General features: G+C 39.5%; 2 protein-coding genes across 3 annotated transcripts in view; both read left to right on the top strand.

Annotated features, from left to right (window-relative positions):
* Nucleotides 1–947: 947 nt before the first annotated feature.
* Nucleotides 948–12,634, top strand: telo2 (TEL2, telomere maintenance 2, homolog (S. cerevisiae)). The gene is made up of 21 exons (XM_042507295.2): nt 948–1,067; nt 2,217–2,589; nt 3,338–3,615; nt 4,164–4,232; nt 4,708–4,855; nt 4,956–5,058; nt 5,144–5,212; nt 5,673–5,814; nt 5,963–6,099; nt 6,227–6,312; nt 7,452–7,550; nt 7,632–7,720; nt 7,818–7,909; nt 8,145–8,261; nt 8,361–8,432; nt 9,279–9,449; nt 9,532–9,623; nt 9,719–9,818; nt 10,084–10,148; nt 11,097–11,212; nt 11,890–12,634. Exons 2-21 carry the CDS (start codon nt 2,249–2,251, stop codon nt 11,997–11,999), a joined length of 2,496 nt encoding a protein of 831 aa, XP_042363229.2. The 5' UTR covers nt 948–1,067; nt 2,217–2,248; the 3' UTR covers nt 12,000–12,634.
* A 742-nt stretch (nt 12,635–13,376) lies between these two features.
* Nucleotides 13,377–24,659, top strand: part of ift140 (intraflagellar transport 140 homolog (Chlamydomonas)) — a 31,425-nt gene continuing 20,142 nt past the window's right edge. Inside the window, exons 1-19 of one of the 2 annotated variants that reach the window (XM_088069838.1) lie at nt 13,377–13,528; nt 14,032–14,195; nt 14,942–15,163; nt 15,436–15,557; nt 15,706–15,836; nt 17,107–17,282; nt 17,366–17,457; nt 17,534–17,640; nt 17,831–17,973; nt 18,735–18,938; nt 19,071–19,143; nt 19,318–19,409; nt 19,591–19,718; nt 19,902–20,019; nt 20,896–21,017; nt 21,109–21,244; nt 21,450–21,581; nt 21,779–21,814; nt 22,824–23,068. In XM_088069838.1, coding sequence (XP_087925964.1) covers nt 14,049–14,195; nt 14,942–15,163; nt 15,436–15,557; nt 15,706–15,836; nt 17,107–17,282; nt 17,366–17,457; nt 17,534–17,640; nt 17,831–17,973; nt 18,735–18,938; nt 19,071–19,143; nt 19,318–19,409; nt 19,591–19,718; nt 19,902–20,019; nt 20,896–21,017; nt 21,109–21,244; nt 21,450–21,581; nt 21,779–21,814; nt 22,824–23,068 — 2,426 coding nt within the window. In that variant the 5' untranslated portion in view covers nt 13,377–13,528; nt 14,032–14,048. The remainder of the gene's footprint in view (nt 13,529–14,031; nt 14,196–14,941; nt 15,164–15,435; nt 15,558–15,705; nt 15,837–17,106; nt 17,283–17,365; nt 17,458–17,533; nt 17,641–17,830; nt 17,974–18,734; nt 18,939–19,070; nt 19,144–19,317; nt 19,410–19,590; nt 19,719–19,901; nt 20,020–20,895; nt 21,018–21,108; nt 21,245–21,449; nt 21,582–21,778; nt 21,815–22,823; nt 23,069–24,659) is intronic. The other variant, XM_042507297.2, reaches the window with a different exon arrangement.

Here is a 24,659-nt window from a genome sequence, read left to right as displayed (position 1 = left end):
TGAGGCACTATGACCAAAGAACAGTGTGCAGTGCACACAACTTAAAACATATCTAAGTCATATCCCGTCTAAATATAGCTGTTTTGGCTCTTTGTATCAGTCAGACATTTTTCCTGTTTAAATTCAGAGATCCAAAACACGTGGATAGAATAACCCTTCAGTGTTGCCAAAAAATAAATAAAAAATACAAATAAAAACAGGAGAAATAAAGCAACAGCAATAATAACAAGGTCATACTGAATTGAGACATCAGATGGAGACACAGACCATGAAATGAAAGGTTTGGGGATTTTAATTTTGGATATCAACTGAATGAAAACAGACATTGAAGTATACATTAGTGGCAGGTTTTGTTTTTTTTTTTTTTTTTTTTTACCAGACACGACTTTTGGTTACAAAAACAACAAAGATAAGGCAGAATTTGTAATTGTAGATTAACAAAGGGAAGTTTTTCTTTTTTTGATTGAACTGTTTACGCCATGAGTTTTGATTGTTAGGTGAAAAGTGTTACACTGCTAGGATCAGTGGATTCTTGGGATTCATTTTTATAAGGTGGACCTGAGGATCAAAACACAACATTTCAGAAAACAAAACAACAATTAAGAAAACACTTCAACATTTCCTAAAACAGTACAACATTTTAGAAAATTAAATAAAATTTCCCAAAACACTTGTGAAGTGTTTATATATTTGAAATTACCTTACATAACTATAGTTGCCATAATTCTATAATTATTTTAAAGCACTTTTTTGAGTTATTATTAAAATTAGTAAAATAAGACTTGCACGCTTATAATTGGGCAAATCATCAATTAGTTATTAATTAATAGATGTTTAAGGCTACCAACTGATACAGACCATGGATCCATAACAAATCGATCCAGACGCATCCAGCATCCCAAAGTGTTACAAAAGCCGTTGTCTTCTTGAATGCCTCACAGGTCACACTCTCCTAGGAACCTTCCTTTTCCGTCTTGCTCACCACGGTCGTATTTTGATGGAGCACATGGGGAGCGATGAGAAACGACGCGGCGGGACATTCATGTGGAAACAGACGCAAACTGACGGTATGAACTGCACATTTCTCCTCAAAAACAAACGTTTTAATGTTACGCTTACTGTTACTTTTGTCCGCCGTATACATGTATGTCGTTTTATTGGATAAATGTGCGCAGGTGCGTTTAAGTTTTGACAGGCTAACAGGTGAAGCTAATTCGTCATATTTTAAATTACAGCTGTTTTATATGAAGCAGTGACTGTAACTGGCTGAACAAAATCAGCTAAAGTAAAGAGAGATTTCACCTAAAAACACAGTTTTATTCACCTTTACGTGAGTGAAGGCTGTAACGTTACATCCAGAGAGTTTCGGAGTGATGAGGGCCACGTTAAAGAAAACAAACTTAGCTTTTCAGTACATTCATAATATTACGACAGTTAAGTCGCAATTTTAAGAATAAAGTCGTAATATAACGAAAAAAAGTGGTAAATATGTGAACTAAAAGTCGTAATATTACAAGAAAAACTGTTTTTTTTTCTATTAAATTCAGATTAAGAACTGATTCGGGTAATATGGTTTAAAAGTATGAATAAATGATCAGAAGTGATGAACGAATGATCACAATTATGAGATAAAATGTTAAAAGAAGTGGAAATTTTACCTTATTACCCAACACTCCGGTCATAGTCTGTGGCTTTATTTCTCATAAAAATACAATTTTAGTCTCATAATATTGCCTCTTTTTTCTCCTTAATGTATGATTTTAGTGTTGTAATATTACAACTTTATTCTCGTTCATTTGCATTTTTTCCCCTTCATAATAATTTGACTTTTTTTCTCCAAATTACAACTTTTTTCTTGTAACATTAGGACACATTATTTTCAAAATCTAACACTTATTTTCCTTTAACATGGCCCTAATCCTCCGTCATAATATTTTTATACAACTTGATGCTTCATTCACACATTTCAAAATCATAACAATACAGGCACAGCTACCACCGTTACTCCGCAGGCTTTGTCATTTTTGTGTCGAGATTTTTGCTTAGGGAATAGTGCTGAACACAGCTGAAAACAGTTTGTAGCCAACAAGACAGTGCAGTATTAAGACCAAAGACATGATACATCAAAGGTTTGTTTAGTTTATTTGCACACATAAAAAAAAAAATGTGTTTGCAGTTGTTAAAATATGAAATGTCCCTCTAATGTTTTTGTTTAGGAGGTAAAATAAAGCGGTTACCTCTCTAAAAGATGGAGACCCTTGCCCCAACTACTGAGGTTCGTCTAGCAGTGGCCCAGTGTTTCCGGACCCTCACCGCATCAACAGATACCAAAGACACGATCGCTGCTCTTCAGACACTTAACTCTTACTTGGATGAAGGACCAGGAAATAGAACCACCTCAGTTCAGCGGGCAGAGTTCAGGAGAGCTCACTTCACCCGCACCCTTCGTTTCCTTGTCAGCAACATCCAGGCTGACTGGTTGGCAAACCTCACAGCAGCCCAGCGCACAGAGTTATGGGACGGCCTGTTCCTTAAAGGCCCTCCAGAGCAGGCGCTGCTAGTGCTGATTGAGGGAATAGGAGCGCTAAGGTGGGTGGTGTTAAGGCTTTTAATATTTCAAACCTTCATATCTTTCTGAAATTTCACCAGGGTATTCAGTAAATGATGGTACAAGTGTGCATCGCTAATTTTCAGCTTTTCAGAAATATAAATACACAATAGAAATCCACAGAATGTTAAGAAAAGTATTATTCTCACGCCTATTTTCTTATTAAACAGAGAAACACAACTGTGCACCTTTTGAATTCAACTTTCTCTGACATGGCTTGATTACCCAGTTAATTCATCATAAAACAAACTTCATTTAAACTTAACAGAAACAAAATAAAACTCAAACTATCTGGCTGCTCTTGTTAGTAATCTAGTCAGTCCATTGTTTTAAGAAATTAATCCTTAATTGTAAAAAAAACAAAACAAAAAACATTATTCCCACGGTCTCCCTGTGGGAAATAATGCCCTTGCTGGCCACTTGCTGTTTACAGTCCTGCAACTTATCCCTCCATCTCTATGTGTCTGGGTGTCTTTCAGCTCAGCTGCCTTTTTCACCAGTAGGGACCGGAGACTGAGCTCTGGTGGTGCGTGCTGTGCACTACATACAATGAGTTTAATAGAAAGCGGCGTGCCTGTATTTATGAGGGTATTGATAAACATACCTTTGGGATGTCTGAGTACCTTGGTACGCTGTTATGCCGTAATACTGCCCAAGTCTAGTGGTGTTGGATAAATGACATGAGGCATGTTCATCGTTTCACTGTCCGTTATTGTCCCTGCACCACAGTGCCAGCACAAATCTGGACCACTTGGTCAACGTCACTGAGAAGTTCCTTCAGAGCGGTCGACTCGCTGACCTGTTGTGGTCCTACTGTCTGGAGACAGGTCCCCCTGACTCCCCCCAGCTCCGAGAGACTCTGCAGGGACGTATTGTGGCGCTGCCGGACCTTGCTGCCAACAGGTTGCATCCTAACAACAAGCCCCTTTTTCTTCCGCAGCAGTACTACCCACTGCTGGCCACAGAGATGCTCGCTGCACTGGAGCGGACGTGCCAAGCACTCAAAGGTGAGCAGACATCTTTTAACCCTTTAAAATCTGGATCAGCATCCGTTTTACTGTGCTGCTTTTAGATGCCTTTCACAAGCATTTAAACCTCTTGGGCCTGAGAGAATTGTTTTTATGTCTTTTGAATACATGTGAAAATGCAATGAGCAACTTGGCAAGAAATGTCCGCCAAATTTAAAAAAAATAGTTAAAGGTGACAAAAAATGCCCTAAGAATTAGCTGTGGGGAGATTATTAGATAATATTTTAAAAATATGTATTTTTAGCACTTTGATGAAGTCATTTTCTTTTTTTATGTTTGCGTTTTACTTTTTTTTCAGGTAATTTTCTTGCAACTTTTTACTTCATACTTTTTGCTAATTTTGGGGCCATTTCTTGTTAAGTTGCTCATTGCCTTCCTCCCATGTGTTTGAGAGAAATCAAGCCAGTCTGCACAGGTTTCAAAGGGTTAAACTCTTTGCAATGATGACAGTGTCAAACATTCGATTATTGTGACATCAAAATGATGATTCTCATCGTGTCTATTTGTCTTACTTGTATTTTTTACAGATGGCACCGACTGCTCCTTGACTTTCATGGCTCAGACACTTGGAAAAGCGTGTATCCAAGGTCATAGTGGTGAGTTTAGCAGAAATTACAAAGTGGTAATAATAACATGTATGTGAAAAACAAACTTGAATTTTACAGACAAGCCCAATTAGAGATACAACTCATGCCAAACAGTTACAGGACAGCTGATTCTTAAATGTTTTTGTCTTTGTAACACCACGTTGTTTTACGTATTTGGTTTGTATGATATATGTTTGGTTTGTATGTAATATATTTGGTTTGCAGTAGATGTCTCTGAGCTCTATGTTTGTAATGGTCACGTTGCATGGACGTGGTATCATTTCAAGTAAATTTAAAGAAAAAGGAAGCTTTGAATTGTTGTAGATTATCTTGACTATTTATGGTATGGATGACCATCATCCACAAAATCAATTCAATTTAACTTTAAAGGAAACAGATGGACTTCGTGTATCTATGTGGCAGGATCCTTAGTGACACAGCATCCTTTTTATCCTCCTTTGGCATTTTTCTTTCCTATCTACAGGTTTGGTGCTGGCAGTGATGGCTCCTCGGCTCTCTGTGTGCACTCGCTCAGACATGGTTTGGCAGAGGGTTTGCTGGAAGCTGCTGGAGAACGTTCCACAACGATGGATGGAGAGCGTGCTCACCGGGCTTGTGCAGGCTGTCTGCGGGTAAGGTGGAGACCGGAACAGTCGCATTTAAACAACTAAAAGTTTCGGTGAATTCTCTATCTGCCTTTATTGATGCCGGTCTCTTGCCTCTTTAATTCAGGCCTGATGCTTTGGGCAGGATCATTGGGAATCTAGTGTTAAGAAATAAAAAAGCCCAGTTTGTCATCACTCATAAACTGCTGTTACTTCAGTACAAATATGAGGTAAGAAGATAACTTACAGCCTGACAGTCAACAGTGTCATCTTATAAATATCATATAAAGCATGTGTTTTTTTTTTTTTTCCCAGACTCAAGTCTTGAGAATTGTCCTGGGTTACCTCGCAGCAGACAGGGAGCGAAGGCCACTGCTCATCCAGGTGAGTGAATAACCATGTTAGCATGTTTTCAACACACTGTGTGTGGCAGCCATGAAGCAGGAAAAGTCCAATCACACCCAAACTAAAATTCATGGATAACAACAACAGAACATATTCTTGTTATGGAAAAATGAACTTTATAAATGAGAGACCAATTTAAGAAATGGAACAAATCATATCTCAACAACAGAGTACACAAAAAGACATACTGTTTTATGTATTTTTTGCATTTTATCCGTTCTTTATTCATGTATTTGTGTATGGTTGCTTACCTCTATATCTGAAGCTTTAATTTACACAAAAAGCATAAAAACTATATAATGGACTTGAAGTAATGATTTGAAGTTTTTTTTAAATGTTGAAAGAAACATTATAATAAAGTATTAAAAAAACAACAATATCACAACTGACATCAGGTTGTACATGTCTATTGATGATTTTGACATGTGTGTGTTCTCAGGTGTTGCGCTCTGTGTCCCAGGCCTGGGCTAACCCCAGTGCTGTGAAACACACACCTCTAGAGCAGCAGCTGTATGTCAGCAAGGCTTTACTTCTGAGCGTGAGTCTGCTGAAAGACTCTGAGCTGCAGGAGCTACGCTCAGGTACAAATAATGTTTGATGCCTTGAGTTACCCGAGTAAATCAACGATCAAAACAGAAGTGATTATGCTCCACATCATTCGTATCACACACTCTGATGATCGCATGAATTAAAGCTTCACTTCTCTCTGTTTCGTGCCTCTTCTCATAGAGTTACTTCAGTGTATGCTGGGCGGCATGCAGAGTCACCTGGACAGCAGCGTGGTGCGTATCAGGCGTATGGGCATGGTGGTTGGAGAATGCCTGAGCTCTCGCATGGATATCAATAAAACCAAGCTCAAGTTTGAGGTACAATCAATGTCTTACTTGCCAGATAACATGCCAGTCAGCCCCATTGCCTTAAATATTTGACTCGTCACTTGACTGAAATGCCATGTGAGACCTGTGTGTGAGTTTCTATCGCGCTGTGTTGTAGTATGATCAGGATGAGGAGACTCAAGAGCTGCTTTCTCTGATGACTCCCACAGCTGGTGATGAACCAGAGGCTGAGCCTGTGAGCGGGTAAGTGCCTCTAGATCTTTGTAACTGTAAACTTCAAAATGTGGGCAGTTGGTCAGTAAATCTATAAGCTGATTAAAACATAAGGTCCACTCCCATTTATGGTCCTCGGCAGATGATGCGCATTAATGCTCTGTGTTTACATTTAGGATTTTAGAGGTATTGGGTCAAATTTTATAAAATGAGAACATATAGTATCTCTAAATTCTGAGGAATCTTAACTGACCAGCAGAAACGCCTGGCAGTTTTGAAACGCAGTTTTGTTCAAGATTTACCGAAAACAACTTAATATTATCACCCACCAAATGGGGCTGCACAATATATCTTTTTTTAATTGTTGTCGCAATGTCAACTTGTGCCATAAACATGACTGCGCTATTGCAGTCTTTTGCAACATAGTAACAACATCATAACAACTGAGGAAATTACATTTTGTCTGGAGGCGCTTTTTTCCGTCTGATATGTGCCGTGCTGTCAGTTCTATGGCCAATCACACAGTGCCCTCACTGAAAGCATTGTCTGATTGGTCAGAATCTGCACGCAGTTTATTTCGAACAGTGCTGACTTACTACTCAGCGTAGTAGAAGGAGGAAAGTGTGACGACATGAGTGCAGACGAAAGTGTGAATGCCAGAGAGGGACCAGGGCCTGAACACGTCAGGCGTCTGGCAATATTTTGAAAACAGGAGACAACGTGGCAGACCGATCCCCAACCTGAGTACACTTCAAAATAAAAACTATCTGTTTTAATATTTGTCACAAGTAATATAGTTTTGCCGTATTCAGAAAGGTTATGGCATACTTTCTTCACTGCCAAGCATTACTATCCAAGTTTCTATACGTTGTAGGGGATACGTACAGCTAAAAATATTTATAAAAATAATTTTAACAACATCATAGTTCAATTTTAGAATATACAGTCTGTTTAATAGGAACTATGAAAAGTGAGTAATCAGTTTTATAGCATTTTAACAGTGCAAAAGGGAAATTGATCTCCCAGCAACACATACTATATATAATCTTTCCAACATGTATTGTATTTACTTCACTCCTGTGTTTAAACAATGGTCCAAATTCCATAAAACGTGGTCACTTACATTTGTCAGCATTGTTTTTGTTTAAGAGAAGGTCTATCATCTGCAGGGTTGACTCTCCTCAACAGACCAGTGACACAACTCCACCTGCTCAAAATGTTTCATCTCAAAATGAGTCAAAAACTGACCCAGACTCCGACCTGGACAGGTGAGTAGCAGCTCTTCTCTGTTATTCTAAATGTGTTTGTGTGAAATGTTTTTGTTAACTCCAGGTTTTTCACTGTTGCAGCGATGATGAGCTGACACCGTATGACATGTCTGACGATCAGGAAATGAGTAAAGCATCTCCACCCCGTTACCTCCGAGACTGTCTGGAAAGTATGGCTCCACAGATTGAAATTATTGATCACCTTCTGTTTATATGCTGTGCTACGAGGTCCACCTCTAAGATTGTCTCATCTGTTGACCCATGCAGCGTTAATGTCCTCTGAGGACCCGGTGCGCGTGGAGCTCAGTTTGAGAGTAGCTGAGGGTTTGGTGAGGAAGAACGTGTTTGCAACCAGAGAGGTATGAGAGCAGCAGCACACAGCAGACATATCAAGCCCTTCTTATTTGTTCCTTTTTTAAAATTAGACTTCAGACATTCCGGCTCAGTTTCTTGTAAAGACATAACCTAAATGTTTACAGTGACAAAAGGTCTTTTTCTTTACCTCACTGTGGATGATTGTAGTACAGGGATTTAGTTACTTCTTTCAAATCACGTCTCACCCTGCAGTTTATGTTTGTTTTTTTGTTTGTTCAGATCAGTGTCCAGCTGACTAAAGTGCTTCTTCACATGGAGGATAAATACAGCATGAATGGCTTCCTGAGTCTCAGACAGGCGACCATGGTGGCGCTCACTGTCACGGACTCTATCCCTGTATGATCATTAGTTTAGTTTCTTCACAGCTCACTTTTTCACATCAACATTTATCCATTACGCCTTTTTAAACATTTCTATTTGCTTTTTCTGTGACAGGTGACTCAGTATTTGACCACAGAGTTTTACTCCTTGAACTACAGTCTTCGCCAGCGGCTTGATATCTTAGAGGTAAGCTTTTTATGTGTGCCTTCACTAAATACACTTAAGCTCTTTAGCGCAGAGATCCTGCAATAGGACCGCAAACAGGACCCTTTTGTTTTCCAGCTTAGCTTTTTCTATACAGTACCAAACAACGGCAACATCATGCCACCCAGTGTGTGACTTTGGACAGTATTCCAGCTTTGTAGAAGAAGCCTGATGGGCACAACGTGTAAAATTGGACATCTATCCCCTCTGCAAATTTGTTTCCTAGGATTTTAAAGGCATAACCCTAACCAATGTTTTGTTATAAAATCTAGGTTATCTTTTTAGGTTTGTCAGCTTTATTGGATAGGAAAAACTATTATTGTGAAAGGGGAGACACATGCAGCAAGGGGCCGAGGTTGGACTTGAACCCGCAGCTGCTGCAGCAAGGACACAGCCTTTGTACATGGCGTGTGTGCTCTACCAGGTGAGCTACTGGGCGCTCCGACTCTTACCAATGTTACTCTTGTCTACATGTACCCTCTCCAACCAATGAAGGCAATGAGTACAAGCCATCCAGAGAGAGAGTAGAATGGGTTATGCCTTCACCATCCTAGAAAAAAGAAAAATTGCGTCTGTCTTGCCGGCTGTCCATTTTACACAGACGTTGATTTAATGCTGTTACAACCTTCGCTGCCGGTTTAAATTCAAGACAGACTCTGTACTTCCTTCATGCGATCAAATCTTTTATACAGAACGGTGAGTCAAAATGATGGCGCATAATTCCCGCTTTCAGCAGGCAATGTAAAGGGGATTTTAGTGATCAATTTAAAGTCTGTCGATTATCGCCACAGATGTCATCATGAAGCTGTTCTGGTTTTGGTTCATCAGGTCCTCGCTTTGGCAGCACAGGAGCTCTCCAGGCCAATCACTGAAAAGAGAAACCCAATGATGGGGGTTGCTCCCAGCACAGATTTGACCCCATACCCTGGTGACAATCCTGTTCACTGGCGACAAGTTGTAGAGAAGCGGATTCAAAGCAAGACAAAACGCCTCAGTAAGGTAGTTAAAGCAGACCGATATTTCCATCTGCCTTTTTTTAGTGTTTGAGTGAAGCTCTTCAGTAATTTCTCTTGTGCTGCAGGGTGCCACACAGCCTCCAGCTCAGGCCTCCCGTAACCGCTACGCTCCTGTTGCCGGACACTTCTTTTTTCCTCTGCTCAGCAATTATGACAAGTATGTTCTTTTATACATATTTCAAAGCTCAGTGCTCATAGCTTTTATGCTACAGTTGAACATTTTAAAAATGATATGTAATACCTTTCTGCTAGGCCTCAGGTGACCTTTGACCTGTTGGGCAGTGACCATCTTGTACTGGGCAGATTAATCCACACCTTGGGCCTCTTTATGCATCTAGCAGTCAATGCACCGGTAATTTTATTGCTTTATATCAATATCAGTGTGCAAAAATTTGAGGTGTGACCCTTGATGCAGCTATTTAATATATATATATTTTTTTATGTAAGATCAAATCAGTAATAGGATTCAGGGCCAGGGGTTCTGCAGTTCAGATGCTGTAGCCTATAAGACCAAGAAAAGACATTTATACAATATAACAAGATTACAATGAGCTAATATATACTGGAATAACGGTATATCCTACGGGGTTCCTATGACTTTCCTTTCTTTTTTGCAGGTAGCTGCACAGATGGGTCGTGCTTTACTGGACTTTGTGTGGGCGGTACGCTACCATGCTGATCAGTGAGTATGATGCATATCAGTGTTTCAGACAATTAATAAAAATTATGTGAAGAGTCTGAAGATGGTATTTGTCGTTAACGGCACCATAATGTAGTATTTCTGTATTTATTTATGTATGCTATGTATTTATGTATGTTTTTCTGCAAGGCCTCCATGGTGAATGAAGAATCAAAAAAATGCAGAAAATTCTTGATGAATTGAGACCACGAGGGTCCACATTTACCTACAGCACAACTAAATGAAAAAACATCTGTTTACAAACTTGTGCAGTACAATCCAAATCTCATTTAGTCAAATCAATTTTATTTATAAAGCCTATAGAATAGGAATAATAGAATAAATAATAATAGAAATATGAATATTATTAAATTTAGTTTAGGATAGTATGTATTTTACATGCGTATATTATAGTATATGTATGTGACAATGATAATCATATGTGTATAATATTAACAGTGGAGGTATGAATAATAATTATAGCAGCAGCAGTCGGCGTCTGGCATTTATACAGTTGTGCGCTCAGTGCTTCCCAAACAAACAGCCCTTTCTGATGAGGATCTGACCTAAAAGTCAAACTTTTCTATGCTCTCTTCCGAAACTGACTCCATCAACAAAATTGGTAATTCTACCTCACAGAACATGGAGCTGCTCTTCTGTCACTGTCTCATTCGGTAGTTTGAGTTATTGTATTACTTCTTTGAATCTAAACTAACCCTTTGAAACACCAAAGTGAAGAAAGAACATTTACACAAACGTTTACACAAACGTTTCCCTGAATTCAACATAATACAGGCTGAGTAATGGATGCACAAATAGCTTTCTGGGGGGTAAAGTATTCTTTTAAAACAAAAAGAATAACAATAGATGTGAAGAAACAATAAGGTCAGGACAGACAGGATGTTTTGTATCTTTTCTACTAGGCTGTAACCCGAAATCTCTCTGTTAAAGGATGGTGAGACGAGGCGTCCTCTTTGCTGTTTGCTCCGTGTTTCTGAGCATGCCCAGTCAAAACCTGCTGGTGGACCTCAGTGATCAGCTGTTTGAGACCAGAACTTGGCTGGCAGGTAAAAAACAAAACAAAACAAAAACAAAACATTGCTGGTGACAAAGGTTTCAATGCTCCTCTTCTTGAAGCTATGACATAAATCTCATAAAAATTTCTCCTTATGAAGTAAAAGTCAGCATTAGTTCTGCTCCTGACATTATATGGCCAGATTTTTATACAGAAGAATTTATAGTAGAACTCACACATGATCAAAGCAAAACACTGTTACTGTATGTTATCGGTTTCTAATAATAGATTACCTTTAAAACACATGATTCTTGTAAATACACAAAGGTCTGAGGCTGCACCTGCAACATGTAATTCTGTCAGAGATGTCCCCTCAGTGACACACATTCGTGCTCACACAAACGGCACGCATACGCACAGCTGGACTGAGAATTTCTGGGAAACAGATGAGGAACAAGGATGTCCTGTACCACAGGGATGGTCCATGACGTGATTGGCTCAGCAACAGTTGGATATTTCTTGAGGATAAAAGTAGTTACATATTGCAGTGAGCAACATGGAGCCTGATGATAAAGGACACATTTTTTCCTCCCTAATCGTGCTTGATTGTGCAAAGAAAATGCCAGAATTATGTGTGTTTGACTGATTTCGCTTTTGTAATTATATTGAGAGATGTAGACTTCCTTGACAATCCTGCTTAAGTTGCTAATAATCATTTAATACCCCCAGATGTGGCTGAAGGAGACCCTGATGCAGATTGCCGGAGTCTGGCCGTACAGAGTTTGGTACTTCTGGATAAGAGCCTGAAGAAACAGCTACAAGATCAACAAGCGCTGTAGCATGAAGTAGAGTATGGAGTAAGTAGATTACGGAGTCATGATCACAGCATCAGCAATGAACAATAAAGTACTGGTACTGAGCGTGTCTCAGAAGGGGGGGGGGGTTTTACTGTACCTCCGCGATGTCCTCGCAGAGCCTGGAGGATTGAGGTCGATGGAAGTGATGTTCCAGATATTTTCTGACACCTTTTCATATCCTGGAACACACAGCTAACCAGCGGAAAACGAGGGCACACGTCTTCTCACGTGTTGAATGTTGAATGTTGAATGAATTCACGTGTGAATGTCTTTCTGCATACTTAATTCATGCACACACACATTTCAGCACACTTTACTGTTTAGATGAACGTGTATAATTTATGAATCAGATAAAATATTGAGTGAATGGAGAATAGGATGCCATTTTTGTCCTCCTGTAAAAAGCCAGTTATGAGGATATCCTTTTTAACCTCTTTCCTGTACTTACACATCTCTGCACTGTGGTGTTTTTTTTTTTGTAAAGGACGTCCTGTGAATATTCACGTGCATACACACATTCACAAATAATGGAAATACTACTACTACTTCCTCTTGTGACAAAGGAAATGTGTGTTCATCTGTATGGTCACAAACAATGGAACATTTTTTAAAATGCAGTTGTTTATAGTTTTATTTATAATGTCCTTGTCTTGATTACCCCGGGATATTTAATAGGAAGATCTGCATGGATTACACAACTTTTTTTTAATGGTAATACAGATTTTTGTGCTCTTACTCTCTGCCTGAATATTTGTATTTATGCTAAGAGTAGGTAAGAATCTAACTAGTATGGAAGATAATCTTATGATTAATTTACAACAAATTTAATTTAATTTTTTAAACTACGTTTAAAAATGACATATAAATCTACTTTGTACCTTGCAAAATTCATATAAATCGACTAACAAGAACCTGTGGCAACAGCATTAAATAACACCACATTATTTTGGTGAAATTACACCCGTCGGTTTAAAGGGGAATTATGGCCAATTTCAAAATGCAGCTGTGTTATTCCTATGGTCTAAGACAGTCTGAAAAAAATATTAGTAATCATGAATTGATTACAACGTTATAGATTACACTGAGAGCACCCAGAGGAAAAAACAGTAGGTCCACTAAATCTGTCTCCCTTTCACTGTCTGTGGAACGACTCCAGACTTTATACATGATGACATGACATGTTTCTGGCTATAAGCGAGAGTAGCTCGTGTTCACAAATATGAATTGACCTTCCCAAGAACATGGAGTTAATATGTTTCAATTCTTCATTTCGGTGGTGTTCCCCTTTAAGACGACCTTCGACAACCAGTCGGGTTACGTTCGTTGTTTTCCGTAACTCCTCCCCCCGCCCCCTCCCCTCTTCGAGGTTGTCAGGGGCAACTGGGAGAGACGCTTTTTGCACTGGAGGCTACACAGCAACACTGGTAGTGACGGTTGATGTTTCAAGTTGTTTCGAGGTTACACAACCAGGGCTGTTAAATCGACACTGACCAGAAGCAAACGACAGTGAGGTTGGTGTTTAGATAATTTCACAGAGCGGCGAACTTCGTTCTACAGCAGCGAGAGCTAGCAATGAAAGCAAACTTTGGCTAGCCTACCTAGCTTAGCTAATGTTAGCAGCTAAAGCTAACTTAATCATTAGTCACATAACGCTATTAAGCTTAATGGTAAATGCTAGCGCCAACTATTATAGTGAATCCTTAGCTAACTTAACGTCGTCGTTGGTAGTATATACCAATTAGTGAACTAACGCTAACTCAGTCAACTCCCGTTACATATTGTGAAATTGTACGTTTGGAATCATTGGATGCTATTTGAGGGCACGTTCAAGAGCTAATTAGTGATTACCGAGCTTTTACAACACGAATTGGCTAGATAGTTAAGTAGCTTGAAAAGGAACAAGCTGCACAACAATCACAGAAACGTGAAATCAAAGAATGCACCTTGAATAACCACGTATAGTTTTTGAGGTTTCACACAGCTCCTATAACACTTTTTCTAATCTTTTATCTAGAGAGGAGCAGTGGGGACATGGCGGTGTATTTTGACCACCGTATTGAGGCCCCAGAAAGCAGTGGTGTGCCCTCTCAGTTGACCTGGCACTCGGCTCTTCCTGTACTGGCTGTGGCCTCAAACAGCCACACCGTTGGAGGCAATGTAGACCTCTACCTGCAGCAGGTAAACACTGGGCTTAACTGATGAACACTGACACGAAAAGAAAGACCACTTTGCTATATTCAGTAATATTCCTTGAGAGTGAATATTAGCAGCATTCTTAATAAAGTTTGCATACTTCCCTGTCCAAATGATGTAGTGGAGAAAGTATTCAGTTCATTTACTCACTTAAAGGTACTAATATCAAACTGCAAAAATACTCTGTTACAAGTAAGAGTCCAGCATTAAAAATGTCACAAAGTAAAAGTAAATGAGTATAATTGCGAATATGTACTTTAAGTGTTAAAAGTAAAAGTACCCAATACTGACATATCTTAAAACCAAAAAAATAAATATATGAAAATTTTAAAAAATCCCCAAATTCAAAAGTATAAAAAATGAATTACAAACCAACTTACAGACTTATAAAAATAGTTGCCAGTTAATATTCTGTCTGTTTGCTAATTGATAAATCAACAAACCTTTTCAGCTGCACTTGTATACACTGGTTGGTAGTTTAATCTATAACAAATTATAATATTTTATAAGTTTTTCTGATGTCTTCATTTGTAAAGTGACTAGTAACTAAAGCTTTCAGATTAATGAAGTGAAATAAAAAGTACAATATTTCCTTTTAAAATCTAGTGGAGTAGGAGTATAAAGTGACATGAAAAGAATAGACTCAAGTACAAAAATTCGTATCTATTTACAGTACTTAAAAAAATTAAATTAAATTTACTTAGTTGTATTTCACCACTGTCTATATGCAGGGAGAGTATGTGGAGAGCTGCCATTTAGAGCGTCCTCACCAGCCTGCAGTGCTGCACTGGCATCCCATAAAGCCAGTGTTGGCAGTAGGCTGGGAGAATGGCGAAGTGGTGCTGCTGACACACCCCTCTGGAGATCAAACTGTCCTTCCCAGCACACACGCAGCTTGCATCACACTGCTGGAGTGGAGTAGCTCTGGTAGCCGCTTGGTAACAGCTGATGAGGTGAGTGCATCGCAATGACTGTATACAACAACTGTTTAGCGTACTTGTTCATTCATAGCTGGCGGATATGCTTGTGGACCAAATTTCCATACATAATAAAGATGCATTTTTCTGAGAATACTTTACCAAGGTGTCATACCAACGTGACATATTAAGGAGAAGCCCTATCAGGCTAATAAAGATATTTTGCATGGGAAGATGCATTTTGAAACCATTTAAATGTCGCACATCCTCTTACAGAACCACATAAATATGTTGTTGTTTAATAACAGAATGGAGCACTGGCAGTATGGAAGGTAGACGCCAGAGGGAGACTTCAAGGAAACCATCTTGTGAAGCATGAATACAAAAGCCCTCTAACTTGCTGCATCTTCAGACCGGCCTCACCTGGGGAGTGAGTAAACAAGATGCAATGCTCAGAGTTAATTGTTCTTCTTTTTAAGTCCTTGGCAGTGCGATAACATTGAAACGTGTGTGATATCACTATGCTCTCTTGATCTGAATGCTGTGTTGCTAATAGTAGCACCTAACTCATGTTACAGCGATGTGGCAAAGCTCGCCCGGGCATCAGTCAGTGGAGATGAGAGTGCTCTGGACATGTTCAGCTGGAAGGGAGCGCCTCTCAAGATGGGCCCACAGGAGGGACTGGCATTCTACGTCAGCACTGCAGAGGGTAAGAGTATACCTTTTGTTTTTGTGTGCAGCAGTTTAATCTATATTGCTGACTTAAAATATTTTCATACCAAAGTGAGTATGTCCTGAGTATGTGTGGCTCATTATTTTTACAATTCTCTATTGGTGATAACTGATTTTCGGCAATGACTATTGTCTGAGACAGCCCAAAATCTCTTTGAGATAATGTCTTTCCATGCTGGTTACTTGCTTGTAGCACTGTGCTCCATAGCTGAACAGTATAAAAAGAGAGTCAGGGATGTACTTCTGAAACAATAATAGCCAAAAGAAAATCTAGATGGAATTGGGAGTGAACCAGAGGTCTCACAGGGATACTTTTCAACCAGCTTTGTATCATAAAAATGTGGATATTCTCCATCCTGCCTGGAACTCCTAGTTCAAATTGTGGCTGATTCCACGGCTGTTGCTCCTACTGAAGATTGTACTTGCACATTTTTTTAAGCCCACCATGGACACAAAGGGTATCAAAACATATGAGAGAGAGAGACCCGCCTTACTGTTTTCAGAAACATATTTTAGCGCACTGTTTGGTTTAAATATGAGAATTTGTAAACAGGAAGTGGGGGCTATATTATTTCCTGTATTGGAAAAACGAAGACTGAAAAAACTGAGATCAAACTGTAAAACTAATGCAATGCTGATCAAATATGAACCAAGATTCTGTCACTGCGTTGCTTATTTCTCGTCTTAAATGGAAAATGTTTTAGCTTACTTGAAGTGTAATTCATGATCGATTGTTACTAGCTGGCAACCACATTGTTTCCTGTGTTGAAATGGCCCAAGATCGCTTTATGTCGCTACCAGTAGGAGTATTTATTGGTCAGGCGTGGTGCAGTGCTTTCTGGTAATTGTAGTTTTTCTGCCTCTCAACCAAAAGTGAATGCTGCAGCCCTTTTTCTCCGTTTTTGTCTGATCATGTAGCAACAATTAATTCTAAAAGTATTTTGTCTTTGCACTGCATCTTTCAAGCAGTGAAATACTTCTTTAGTGAATATAGTTCCTGCCAGACTTAAATTTAAATAAATAATCCATTTGAAACCACACAAAGCTTATTTGATGCTTTTCAGTTCAAGAAAAAAAAAAATCATTAAACCAACTTTTTTTATAAACTTAAGTTGTTAAAAAAAGAATCACAGTATTTTTGATCCACAATCCAGTCAGATCTCTGCAAAATATAATGTTATGCTTTTAGGCAAAGGATATTGTTTAATTTTAAAAAAAATATTCAACCCTTTGTATCTTGTATATAGGTAAGGTCCACAGTGTGGATGAGCATTGTAAGACAAGCACACTTCTCAGTGTGGAGGGTGCCATCAAGAAACTGTTCTACCTTGAGAAAAGAGAGGCCCTTGCTGTTATCACTGAGACCATGATGTTGTCACAGTACACGCTTGGACCCGAGGGAGGAGCCAAGGAATTTATGAAGGTATACTGAAATAATCAGAGATACAATTAATTTATTTTCTAAACGTCAGTTTGGCTTGTGAGCATGTTTTTTTTTCGTGACAGGTGAAGTTAAGCAGCAGGACTGGGCAGAATGTAGACATCGTCTGGACAGAGAATGGCCTCCTCATCACAGCAACAGGAGAACAGGTTATCAGGTCGGTGTGCACATACTGTTTGTACACACATGCTGTGCATTCCCATTTTAAACTTAATTATCTGTTATGTTTTTAGGTTGTGGGACCTGGAAGGAGATGACAACTATGTATTGCATCTAGACGACACTCTGGGGTACGAGAGAGGAGAGATGATCAACTGTGTTTCATACTGTACAGGAAAAGGTAACTGTAGTTCACTCAGTGTAAATGCTGTTTTTTCCTTACAGTCATTTCAAGATGTTTCCTCTCATCACATTTTTAAACTTTGAGTAGACTGATTACACATAATCAGTCCCCTAAATTACCACAAATTGTTACCACTTATAAACCTCATGAGCCTCATTGCTTTTGTATAATGTTAATGCCTCCTTAGAAATCTTAGCAGCTGGTACCAGCCATGGGCGCATAGCAATGTGGAGGATGGTGGTGCAGTCAGGCAGCAGCAGAGGTGATGCCAAGGCCCAGTGGAAACTACAAACACCCACAGAAGTAGAAGGAAACGTCATGCAGCTACAGGTACTGTTTAGACTAGCATGTTTAGAAAATGTGATAATAGCAATGAGAATTAGTTATCTGATATTATGAAGGACTGTCAGCATTATTATTTTTTAATCTCATTTAATCACCGGCCGGTATCAGGTATCATATGAAACTAGAAGTCCCGAGGAGTCAAGTGATACTAGCCATGTCATGCTCAGGAAAGGGGCTAAATAATACTCCAAAGTTAGGCTGCATTTTGGCTTTTAAACAATGGCATGGCCATTTCACAGGGCTTCCTTGACCTCTGACCTCAAGATAGATTAATGAAAATGGGTTCTATGGGTACCCATGAGTCCCTCGTTTACACACATCCCCACTAAAACTAGTCCCATGCATTTTTTTGCTGTCATCTGATTCCCAATAAAGACAATCTGGTAAGATAAGCAGTCCATGACTTATTATAAATAAAAATCTAAATAGCACCTACAGATTTCATCATGGTGCTCAAAAAGTTACCATGTATTTCTAAATACACGATCATCATTATAGTAACCCACATCAATATTCGATTAAAAGCATGAACAACTAACAAACATATATAATTTTACTATTAATACCCACCGTGGAATACGCTATGTATGACCATACACCATGCTCTTAGGTGGAAAAACGTGCATACATTGTTATCAGCAATTCAATCCAATTTTGTGCATCCCTATTATGTATTATATATGTAACAATGAAGCTTTTTGTCATTGTATTCTGTTGGGGAAGTTCACTCAAACCTTACATTTCAGTGGGGCTCGAGTCTGAATCTGCTGGCGGCCAACAATTCAAACACAGTGCTGATCCTGAGTGAGCATGTGATGTCAGCCCACTTCAGCCAGCAGGTGGCAGCAGTGCAACTCGCCCCAACCCAGCTCAGCATCTCTCAGTTCACTGCAGGAGTGCACCTTGCTCTGCAGTCCGACATACATGTCAAGGGAGTTTGTGTTACTAAGGTAAGTGTGGGATTGAGGAAGTGTGGAACTGATATGTCTCTGTTCTTGAAAAAAGACAATCAACTCCTCTACAAAGGTTTGCCCGTAAAAACAAGTAAAAATGTAATGTAATGTGTGTTCTCATACCAACAGGATTCGGTGACAGTCTGGAGTGGCAAGCAGGTCACTGTTCATGAGCTTTTAGGGACAGTTCTTCGCAATACAGGTACAAGACTTAAGCAAATGCCCACTGAACAGACAGAACCACATTTGATAGATGTGACATTTTAGAAACTAATTCTTCTGAACTTAATCTGCTGCCTTCATTTATAAACGTTTGCTTTTCTCCTCCATTTATCTTAACTTGATATATCCACCTACTCTCTTACCTATTTCCCAGGATCGTTTCCTTGTGACTCTCATGTCGTAGCTGTACATGGTGACAACCTCTACACTGTGGAACCTAACAGGGTCCAGATTCGCACCCCCCAGGTCTGTTGTCCTTCCCTGACACCTACTATCCAGAATTCACTAAACATACAGATGCGACAAGTGTTTGAGCATGCATTTTCTAAAGGAAAACTGGCTGTTGTTTTAACACAAAGGTATGTGGTATTTGTCACTTTAATTTTGGGTAATTGTTGAACCTTTTTTTTTCATCTCCTTTCTTCAGGGTACGGTGAAGCAGCTGCTTACCTTCTCCAAAGCAGAAGGCAACCCTGTGCTACTCAGTGTGTGTCAGTCTTACCTGGTGGTAGGCACAGACACAGCACACATTAGAGTATTTGACCTCTCCCGAAGGTATAATGTTAATGTGGATTTTGGTATCACTTCTGGTATCAGTTCTGGTATCCTTTGATTAAAAAAGAAGTAAAAAGAAAGCCAGCTAACTTACATGTGTTGCACATTTTTGCGAATTTACAATTTCTATGTTCTAAGTACTATTTAGTCCAATAATGCCAGTCTTACTGTATGTCTTTATAGAGATGCCAAAGCTCACTGCAGTGCTAAGAACCTGACTGACCAGATTGCCAATCTGGGAGCCTTGAGGTCTGTCAAATGTAATGGCAACGGTAGCCAAGTCAGCATCCTAATCTCTCAGGTGAATGGACAACATCAACAGTCACTCTCTCCTTTATATGTCTGTTTGAGAGCTGAAACTCATATACTCATGATTGTTAATCTGACTATTTGTACATTAGTTACTCATTGCTGCATTGGAGAAGAAAACTTTGTTCTTCTTACATGCCTCCATGATTCATGAAGAGTCTGAAAAAACAGAGAAGATTCTAGATGAACTGAAATCATAGGGGTCTAAGTTAAACAGTAGCAAAACTGTATCAAAGCATCAGTTTAAGAAATGTCAAACAACATGTGTAGTATAATCTGTCTCATTTATTCGGTTGTATGCTCAGTACTTCCCAAGCACATACATTTTTGTTAAAAACATACTATTTACAACGAAAGTGAAAGTGAAACTTTCATCTCTTGAAAGCTGTAGCCAATTGACAAAAACAGTAATTTTCCCTCGCTGAACATGAGGGCAGCTGGTCCACCACTGCGTTGATCAGTTAATTTGTGTGTTATTGTTTGCCTTTGGTGTTTTAAAGGGTTAGTTTGGATTTACCAAAGTCATACAATAACAGAAACAAACTAATTGTTTTAGGCAGTGGTGGACCAGCTGCTCTCGTGGTCAGGGAGGTAAAATTTCTGTTTTTGTTGGACTCTGGCTTTGGAGAGAGCATAAATAGGTTCCATTTTTAGCTTAGTTTTAAATTGTGAGGTTCTAGCAAAATGCAAAGTGTTTGTGAAATACTGGGCATACGACTGAATTACTTAGACTTGGATTATAATGTTGAGTTGTGTGAGAGGTTGTATAAGGACATTTTCATATAGTTCTACTGTTAATAATGTACAAATGGTCATAGATGGGGTGAAGTCTTCCTTTAACTAAACTATATGTAACTTGTCCTCTCAGGTTAATGGGCGACCAGATCACAAAGTGTACTTTTATGATGTTGAGATGGACACTGTGACACACTTTGACTTCTTCATCGGCAGACCATCCAGTGGTATCTCACAGCCAGAGGAAAGTGAAAGGTAGCACATGTTGCTGTTGCTTGTATGTGGACCGATGTAGAGTTTTCTCTTCTGGTTGTCTTATACAGCACATGACGATTCTGTGTTTCAGGCAGCAGTTTCAGGGGACAGAGCTCAGCGGTCGTTGCCCTGTATCTCACTTCTGGGACGAGAGTGAACCTCGGCTTTTTGTTTGTGAGACTGTACCGATCAGCTCTGAATCTTCATCAACTAATTTCTTGGATACGGTAAAGACAGCTCCTCAACATGACTTCTGCTTTGACTACTGAGTCCAAAAATAAGTATTCACTATATGCAGTCCTTTTAAAAAACCAAAAAGTCATAGAATGATTCATGCACTTATCTTAATGCGGGATGTGATTACTTGTTATATGATTTAATAAATGCAAAGTGCATTTAAAGTACTTTGTGTCTTCCCTTCCTTCTTCTCAGATGGACGTGTCGGTAGTAACACTCTTCTGCACGCAGGAGCATGGACTCCTCCTGCAGGACTGCTACCCCAGGCCTCCGGGCCTGCAGGCGCTCCTCGCTCTAGATGTGCCCTACTATTATTTCAGCTGTAAGGTGAGGACGGAGAACACTTTGTTCTGATTGTGTGTCTTCAGTGGGTTTTTTCTCTCACACCACATGTGGGGGGGTTCTCTCTGGAAAGTTGTGCACTTGTTTTAAATTTCTTATACATATTCTTTGTGTTTCTGTTTGCATCATCACTACTTTTTATGTGAAACTCCCTCTGTGTGTTTGGTCTTACACACCCCCAGCTATTATTTCGGAGGGGGTGTGTCTTTTTACCTGAAGTAAGTGTCCGTCTCCTTAAATCTGTTCAGAGAGCTTCAGTATTTCTGACTCCCAACAGCTGTGGTTGTGTACGCCTTGTGCTGCATTTACTGTAAGCCACAATTTAAACATTGAATCTCCGAGATCAGCAGCACAAGTGAAACCCTGAAATATCTAGATGTCACCATGCTGTGCCCAGCTCCCATCTACCTTGTCTTGATGAATAGATTTGTTCTGTGATGCTTGGGTGTTGTTTGGTTAGCTGTGCTTCTGATCCTTTCCCAGAAATCTGTGTTTTCCCTAAATTTTGCATTTTTTGTTTCCTATAATGATTGTTTCTCACAACATGCTGTATTTATCTACTGGCTATGAATCACGTTTATGTATCGTAAAGGGATAGCTCTGACTTTTTGAAGTGGAGGTTTGTGAGGTACTTATCTATAGTCAGTATATTGCCTACAGTGTATTACCTGGGAGAGAAACAGGCAGGAGTGCCACCATGATAGCAAAGCAAAGCACCTAAAAAACTGATATCAGTTTAAGTGCACACAATATTAAGAATATTTCACCTCTTAACCTTGCTGTCAGACAGCTATTTCTGACAGGTAACTGAATGTACTAAATATAGTGTACAATTAAACTAATATTGATTTGTTTTAGGTTGTAAAATATACGTTTTGCTGCTGCCCCTGTCCACAGCAGTACATTGCTTATCTTCCGTGGTGGTACCCCTGTCTTTTTCTCCAAACTGGGGGCATCCTGACCGCCATCTACTGATAATACACTGACTATGGACAAGTATCTCATACAACCCCACTTCAAAAAAACAGAACCATCCCTTCAAGGCAAGTTTATTTATGTAGAACCATTCAGAGACAAAGCAAATTATAACATTTTTACAGGGGCATACAAACACATTAATAATAATACTTTAGAAAACAGTAAAATTCAAAAGATAATGAAAGATACATTGGAAAGACAAAAAAAACAAAAAAACAAAACATTAACACTATGTCTGCCCCTCCATAGCCCGGTGAGAAAGATCCAGGGTTAGCAGAGATTTCAGCCCCAACATCAGCACCTCCACAGCAGACCCATCCATCAAGGGGTTCAGCTGCCCAGTTCCCCCATATGGTGTCAAGGCGAGCTCTCAGAGACTTTGTGGGCCTTGAGAACTGCGAGAAGGCAACCCGAGACGCCATGCTCAACTTCAGCTTCTACCTGACCATTGGTGATATGGACGAAGCCTTCAAGTCTATCAAGCTCATCAAGAGGTAAGAGAGAAATATAAATGAACAAAAGCTCAGAGAGAGGAGACGTGCAGGATGGCATGCTGCTGTTTGATCGCTGTCATCACTTCTTCCAGCAGCCCTTTCCACAGAGGCTTTAGTTCAAAGGCAAAGGCCACTGGGATAGCATTGTTGCTGCAGCCTTGACTCTTCTCAGAGTGCTCTATAATGGTTTGCAGTGGGAGAGCTGTAACTAATTGCTTTTGAGAATGTGGCATTGTTGGGTTTTGCTTTTCTTCACCCCTCATTTCTTTCAGCACCTTTCACTGTTGAGGTCAACATAGAAAAAACTACCACAATAGTTTTGTGACCTTAACTTTGATACACTCTCTTGAAGTCTGACTGGTGATCAAGGCACTAAACACTGCCTATTTTTGTCATTTTCTGTAAGAGTTTTGGGTCATCTGTTAGTAAAACAAACAAAGCAGACATTTGACAGGCGAATGTTAATAAATGTCACACCACTGCATTTGTCTTTGGAAAGGTTTGTACATCTTAAATACTGTATATTCAGAATTCAATAATATATAAAACGGAACAACGCAGTTTGTCTTCCAGTGTATCATGTCATGACGCCACAATCCATCAAGTGCACCAGAGCATAACTTTTATATGTTTATTTGAGAACACAAAGTAGTATTTTAAACACAGGACATGATTAAGGACTTTTTCTGTGTGTGTGCGCTCGGGGAAGGAACTCTTCAGTGTGTATATATGCGACTGTTTCTGTTAGTGTGCGGGTGTGTTCGGAGGGGATGTACTTTTGTAAACACACACACACACACACACACACACACACACATTAGGTCCCCCTGCCAGTTTGGTCCAAAAGGAGTGCCCTTTCCATTCTTGCAAACATTGAATCAGGTCACTAAAAGGATGTGCGTGCCTGTTCCTGTGTGTGTGTGTGTGTGTGGGTTCGGGAAACATATATGTGATTTTAGCAGAGATCTGATATTATCTTCAGCAGAATACGTGATTCGGTGCACTTGGTCTGAGTTCATCTTAAATTCTCCTTTCGCACATTCAAATATAACGCTAACAGGAAAGTAGCGTGAAAAAAACAAACAAATGGGAAAACAGCACATCCCACTGAGCGGATATTCCAAAGAGTTTAATAGGCACGATGACAACTTTACTAAGTTCCTCATTGATGGCTATTTTTACTGCTGCTTCTTTTTTTTTCTTTTAAGATCAGTATTGTGTTCGATTCCCGCATATCTCCACCCACAGGAATGTGTATTTCCTGCTGGAGAAACCTGTACCATCTGGGACGTGTCTCTAAGGTGCAGATCTTTGAAATGAGTCATAGACAGTGGCTCGCAATCCAGGAGTCAAGCTAATTTCGTGTAGTACACAAGCTTTAAGTCCCTGGATTTTCTGAATCAAGTAGCACATTGATATACTTCACTTCATCCAAAACAGATATTGTCTGTATAAAAGTTCTTTTGACTTCCGAAGCATTATGTCAAATACAGGTTGGAATGTCTTTATTCGGTCCCGACTGTGCTACTTCCTCTCATTCATGTTGTCCTTGACTTAAGGTAACATGCTGCAGGGTTATCTGCCCACGTGA

Source organism: Plectropomus leopardus, chromosome 19, assembly GCF_026936395.1.
Source record: "Plectropomus leopardus strain MGB_pleo_1.0 chromosome 19, ASM2693639v1, whole genome shotgun sequence".
Lineage (NCBI taxonomy): Eukaryota > Metazoa > Chordata > Actinopteri > Perciformes > Serranidae > Plectropomus > Plectropomus leopardus.
The sequence above is the reverse complement of the archived record's forward strand: the minus strand, read 5'-3'. Positions and strand labels throughout refer to the sequence as shown.

Excerpts from the sequence above, each read along its gene's own strand:
- telo2 (XM_042507295.2), top strand. The coding sequence starts at position 2,249 with ATGGAGACCCTTGCCCCAACTACTGAGGTTCGTCTAGCAGTGGCCCAG. Across the intron at positions 8,262-8,360 it reads CTGTCACGGACTCTATCCCT|GTGACTCAGTATTTGACCAC; the intron begins GTATGATCATTA and ends TTTCTGTGACAG. Across the intron at positions 9,450-9,531 it reads AGACAAAACGCCTCAGTAAG|GGTGCCACACAGCCTCCAGC; the intron begins GTAGTTAAAGCA and ends CTTGTGCTGCAG.